Source organism: Salvelinus namaycush, unplaced genomic scaffold (assembly GCF_016432855.1).
Source record: "Salvelinus namaycush isolate Seneca unplaced genomic scaffold, SaNama_1.0 Scaffold739, whole genome shotgun sequence".
In the NCBI taxonomy this organism is placed as follows: domain Eukaryota; kingdom Metazoa; phylum Chordata; class Actinopteri; order Salmoniformes; family Salmonidae; genus Salvelinus; species Salvelinus namaycush.
In genome coordinates, this window is record NW_024061463.1 from 31,333 (window position 1) to 37,443 (window position 6,111).

General features: G+C 42.0%; 1 protein-coding gene across 1 annotated transcript; it reads left to right on the forward strand.

The window, feature by feature from the left end:
- The first annotated feature begins 1,916 nt into the window (after nucleotides 1-1,916).
- On the forward strand, nucleotides 1,917-5,877 carry LOC120042649 (NACHT, LRR and PYD domains-containing protein 1 homolog). Its single transcript, XM_038987473.1, has 8 exons — nucleotides 1,917-2,160; nucleotides 2,293-2,507; nucleotides 2,696-2,949; nucleotides 3,191-3,325; nucleotides 3,449-3,581; nucleotides 3,665-3,694; nucleotides 4,423-4,757; nucleotides 5,872-5,877. Exons 1-8 carry the CDS (start codon nucleotides 2,012-2,014, stop codon nucleotides 5,875-5,877), a joined length of 1,257 nt encoding a protein of 418 aa, XP_038843401.1. The 5' UTR covers nucleotides 1,917-2,011.
- Nucleotides 5,878-6,111: the final 234 nt, after the last annotated feature.

Below are 6,111 nucleotides of genomic sequence, written 5' to 3' on the forward strand. Positions count from 1 at the left end.
CTTTACACAAGAAACACCACATTCACTGAACCCCTCTGTCCTGGATTTGGGTTTCTGTTTGGGGTTTACTCCTCCTCATCCTCAGTGACCCTGTGTCAGATAGATGACCAACACATTCAGAGGTGAGTCATATATATGTTTGATCATTTGTTTATCATTTGTTTCTCTCTGGAATCATTTCTATAATTAGATTAGTAGTAGTGGTGTGTTTTAATGTGTTCTGTTGGACCTACAGACAGTTAGATTAGTAGTAGTGGTGTGTTTTAATGTGTTCTGTTGGACCTACAGACAGTTAGATTAGTAGTAGTGGTGTGTTTTAATGTGTTCTGTTGGACCTACAGACAGTTAGATTAGTAGTAGTGTGTTTTAATGTGTTCTGTTGGACCTACAGACAGTTAGATTAGTAGTAGTGGTGTGTTTAATGTGTTCTGTTGGACCTACAGACAGTTAGGTTAGTAGTAGTGGTGTGTTTTAATGTGTTCTGTTGGACCTACAGACAGTTAGATTAGTAGTAGTGGTGTGTTTTAATGTGTTCTGTTGGACCTACAGACAGTTAGATTTCATTGTAAATAACAATTTGTTCTGAACTGACTTGCCTAGTTAAATATCACCATCAGTATTGACTTTATGGAAGGTGACATAGTGGGTTATGTCACATTTAGTCAATGCACCCTACATAGGGAGCGGTTTTGTCACCCTTTATACACCCTTTGTATTGCTTATGAAGACTGTATGTATGCTATATAAAGCCTTTATAAGTTGTATTTAGTTTAATCACAGTCTATCCTTCTGCTTTACCAACACCAGAGAACATGGTGGAGAGAGTTGGATCAAGCCTGGACCTGAGAACACCAGAGACCATGGTGGAGAGTGTTGGATCAAGCCTGGACCTGAGAACACCAGAGACCATGGTGGAGAGTGTTGGATCAAGCCTGGACCTGAGAACACCAGAGACCATGGTGGAGAGTGTTGGATCAAGTCTGGACCTGAGGACACCAGAGACCATGGTGGAGAGTGTTGGATCAAGCCTGGACCTGAGAAATGTGAGCGTTATTTGATTTAATTGTTTTTAAATCAAAATAGTTTTAAAGCGTTCATTATAGTTGATTCCCAGGCAAGGAACACAATCACGATCTATTTGGTCAAAACAAACTTAATAAAGGGTGAGTCAGCGATATGACGTAGAAGCACAAAGTAAACAGCATAGTGGGTCAATTTCTACAACAACTAAGACAGAGGCTAAACTTCTCTGCTGTTTTGGTTCCGTGACTAACAGTCTGTAAGAGAGTGAAGAGAACCCTTGCACATGAGCAGATACTGTGTGTGACTGTGAGAGAGAAGTCAGGCATCTTGCTCATCACAATATCTGTGGTGCTGCTCGTACATCATCATTTAGATAACTCTACCTTTAAGCTCTCATCCTAGAATCTACCAGAAATCAGACCCCCAACATCTACAAAACATGGACCAGAACGATGTTGTTTCCTGCTTCCACAAACATTAATTAATACAACACTAATGTCAGATTATGGGAGGCTAATGACTGTACATTCTGAGACTGTTGCTCACTTAAATTCATTTTTATAACAAGTCTATTTAATAATTATTCATTCATTAGTACATGAGATTGTCCATTTAAAACAACTACTACTTTTGACTTCAGGGATTCTTCAGAGCTGTAAGACTTGTGACGATAGTGAGGTAAGTCATAATGTCAATTTTTACTTTTACATACCTGTAGGAGTCAGGCACAGTCTCAAAGCCAGGTGTGTACTGACCAACCATTCATACTGGGATATAGACAGTCCTGTGTTCTGCTTGTAGGCATGCAGGATTTTAGCTGTTGTCAAATTTTGTCATTAGACAGTTTAATTGATAAATCACCAGCATTCCATGTAACATTGAATAAATACATTAGATTAGTTACTTTGGTTAATGGGCCAGTTTCCCAGACACAGATTAAGTCTAGTCCTGGACCTTAAAGAACTTTCTATTGAAACTTCCATTGAGCATGCTTTTTAGTCCAGCACTAGACTCAATCTGTGTCCAGGAAACAGGCCCCATATGTATTACTGACATGCTTGTCCTTGTTCAGGACTCCACACACTGGCTTCAGATTGAACCCTTGACTTCCACTGTCCAGGGAGTGACAATGTTCAGGTAAAATAACTACTTTTAACATTTCATTCCACTTGCTAGTGTATTTCCCCATTACCTTTGGGAATAGTCTTCTAATCCAACCTCTCCATTTAACCATTGACCCTCTCTACCATATCTTGATGTTGCCCTCAGGCACAGGACACCCAAAGGGAGTTATGAGTGCACAGTGTCTGGTCTCCGCTGGCTGTGTGAGAGAGATGTCATTCTGAAGTATCACTTCAGGAACTGGGAACCCTACAGTCAACTTCTGAAAGACATGCAGTACACACAAGGTGGTCCATTGCTGGACATCACTATGGAGTTAGGTGAACTGGAGGAAGTTCATCTGCCACACTTTGTCTGTTTAGGTAAAACCATATAGAAATAGTATTCAGAAAGACATTTCCATGTAACTGAGTTTCACTTCCTGAGATAATGAATTAACTATTCTTGGAGTTTGAGTTTACTGTGATCTGGTACTGCATATTCTTTGCCTTTTAGTTGGATGAATAGTACAATATTTGTCTTTCTGTCTCCTTTGTACTGTGTTGTTCAGGGACCAACCCTTCCCTGAGGAATGAGATGAAGATTCTTCATGTAGAGGAACATGGAGTGTCTTTAGAGGAAGTGCATGAGGTCACCAGATTCCATGCTAAGATTCTCCATCCCAAGTTCTCAGCTATCTCTCTGATACTGAGCTATATCTTTTCTTGGAACGTCCACTGTGACGTGGTCCTCTATTTGGCAGTAAAAAGGTCAACAGTAATTTCAAGGCTGTACCTGCTCCTCAGAAACTCCAGTCAGAAAGAGGTGAGGCACTATCATTGAAGTGACAACAGTATGTTGAAACTTACTAAAGGAAAGCTGATAGTTTGTTGAAAATCTCTAGATTACAAAGACAACATGCAGCTCTGTGAGAAATCTATTTCTGTAGTAACATTCATTAATACAATAGAAACTATGACCAACATTGGTTTCTCAGTGAGCTGCAAGTTGTGTGAATTATGAGACTACATTGTTCTGACTGACTACTACATTGCTAATTTTGTAGGCTGTTCAGGAACGGGAGAAAAATCAGGTGTCCAAAGGATATTCAGAATTGGTCCTGTCAAGTCCAAACGGGTCCTTAAAGCTGAACAGTTGGTTTGCACTCAAGAATCCCCTCTCCACGTCCATCAATCCAGAGGTGCAGTTTTATCAGACTGAGGACATGAATCTGTCATATTGTATATGAATAACTGTAATATCATTCTATTTCTCTCTCTCTCTGTCTGATGTCTCAATCGTTGCACCATATGGCCTCCTACAGAAGATTCAGCTGTTACCTGCAGACACCACACCAAGCTGTTGTAAGATGATCATGAGAAACACAGGGGTTGACATTGAGATGGAGTTAATCGGGGATGATGAGAGGACAGTATGGAGAGAGATGGTACCAATAGGTAGGAGCAGATGTCAATCATAACTTTGTTATTTTCTGACAGATGCTCTTTAGAGTGATATAACCTATTTCTGTTTCTTTCAGATGAATACATCACTGAAACCCATTCAACTAGTAAGTAAACATGAGCGATACAAACCAATGACTTGAGGAACAGTCAACATGGTTTACAGTAGGACCTGGACTAATCCTGATTAATAAAAGACTGTCTTCAAGAACAATGACATCTCCTCCAGGACTTGATGTAGATTATCCTGGTTCTGAATGACCCAATGACATCTCCTCCAGGACTTGTTGTAGATTAGCCTGGTTCTGAATGTCCCAATGACATCTCCTCCAGGACTTGTTGTAGGTTAGCCTGGTTCTGAATGACCCAATGACATCTCCTCCAGGACTTGATGTAGATTAGCCTGGTTCTGAATGACCCAATGACATCTCCTCCAGGACTTGATGTAGATTAGCCTGGTTCTGAATGGCCCAATGACATCTACTCCAGGACTTGATGTAGATTAGCCTGGTTCTGAATGACCCAATGACATCTCCTCCAGGACTTGATGTAGATTAGCCTGGTTCTGAATGACCCAATGACATCTCCTCCAGGACCTGATGTAGATTAGCCTGGTTCTGAATGCCCCAGCCTGTTTTTCTGTGAAACCGATATGAATGAAACCATAGTGGTGTGATGTGTTCATTGATGCAGGTCGTTATTGTTACAGAATGTGTTCTTAGTGCTAAGATTCAATAATACAATTCGGACTTTTATCATTTGGAAAGAAGTCTGCTTTTAAATGTCTGAAATGTGAATTAACAAAAGTAGTTATATTGTAACCTGACTCTCTCAGGTGCTGTGTCGGGGGCAGGAGGTCTGGCTGTGAGCAGTCTGACTGGTTCTCCAGAGCAGCAGCTGCGTTCTGTACGGAAAGAGTTTGTGAAACGAGTATCAGGACCTGTCCTGGATGGTCTGCTGGACAGACTCCTGCAACACACAGTCATCAACCAGGAGGAAATGGAGTCAGTGAAGGTGATAGCTAAGAGGGCAGAGAAGGCACGTGACATCATCGACATGGTGTTGAGAAAAGGAAATGAGTCAAGTTCCAGGATGATCATCTTTCTTGGGGAGCTGGACCCCTGTCTTTGGACAGAGCTTCAGATCAACAGTTGTAGTCAACCCCTGGAGGTGGGGAGACCAGGCAGAGTAGACAGAAAGGATGGTTCAACATGTTCTTGCTGTCTGTTGCTTTAATTCAGGGTCACAAAAACGTACAGAAAATGTCAATCAAACATGACCACTATAATAACAATAAACTTACTGAAGGACCAACCACACAGCCTCTCTCCTTCTGCAGCCTCCTGGAAGTGTGGATCTTCTAGCAGGGGGGTCAGTCAGTCCTCCACTAGGTACCTAGCTGGACCCCTATCTAGCAGGAGGGTCAGTCAGTCCTACACTAGGTACCTAGCTGGACCCCTTTCTAGCAGGAGGGTCAGTCAGTCCTACACTAGGTACCTAGCTGGACCCCTTTCTAGCAGGAGGGTCAGTCAGTCCTCCACTAGGTACCTAGCTGGACCCCTATCTAGCAGGAGGGTCAGTCAGTCCTCCACTAGGTACCTAGCTGGACCCCTATCTAGCAGGAGGGTCAGTCATCCACTAGGTACCTAGCTGGACCCCTATCTAGCAGGAGGGTCCTTCAGTCCTAGACACATTCAACATAAATGTATTTTATGAATATATTGTACAGTGTTGGCCTGTTAGAGGTTCATGAGAGAGACTGAACATCAACACAACCACCTCAGACTATCAGCAGCTTTCTCAGTGAGAGCCTCACGTCTGGAACACATTGAGCATTGACAGACATAAGGAGCTGTGTAACCTGTCACTCCTTTACCAATGACTTGAGAGTGGCTGAAGGACAATCAGCCCCCATCTATACACAATGTTTTACCAAATGTTTTTTAATGTATTTTTTTATGTTTATCTACCTGCCCAGGGACTACATTTAAAAACTAGCTAGCTGGCTAAATCTGGCACATTTACAGAAATGTTGATTGATGTGCAAAATCCCTGTCAAATACATGTAATACATTCTGTGTGTGTCTTTGTTTAAACTGTGTATGTGAGTTGGTCTCTGATTACTGTGATTAGTTCAATGTAATGTCATCTACTATACATTCTAATCAGTCTGTTTTGGGGTTTGCAGAATCATTGTATATCATTGGTTACCCATCCTGTCATGTGACCACACAGATGTGACTGTCTATCTCAGTGGTTCCCATCCTGTCATGTTACCTCACAGATGTGACTGTCTATCTCAGTGGTTCCCATCCTATCATGTTACCACACAGATGTGACTGTCTATCTCAGTGGTTCCCATCCTGTCATGTGACCACACAGATGTGACTGTCTATCTCAGTGGTTCCCATCCTATCATGTTACCTCACAGATGTGACTGTCTATCTCAGTGGTTCCCATCCTATCATGTTACCTCACAGATGTGACTGTCTAGCTCAGTGGTTCCCATCCTATCATGTTACCT

Bases quoted from the DNA above. Each gene is read 5' to 3' on its own strand.
- LOC120042649 (XM_038987473.1), top strand. From the start codon at position 2,012: ATGCTTTTTAGTCCAGCACTAGACTCAATCTGTGTCCAGGAAACAGGC. The intron at 3,326-3,448 runs GTGCAGTTTTAT...GGCCTCCTACAG, and splicing joins CCACGTCCATCAATCCAGAG to AAGATTCAGCTGTTACCTGC. The intron at 3,695-4,422 runs GTAAGTAAACAT...TGACTCTCTCAG, and splicing joins CACTGAAACCCATTCAACTA to GTGCTGTGTCGGGGGCAGGA.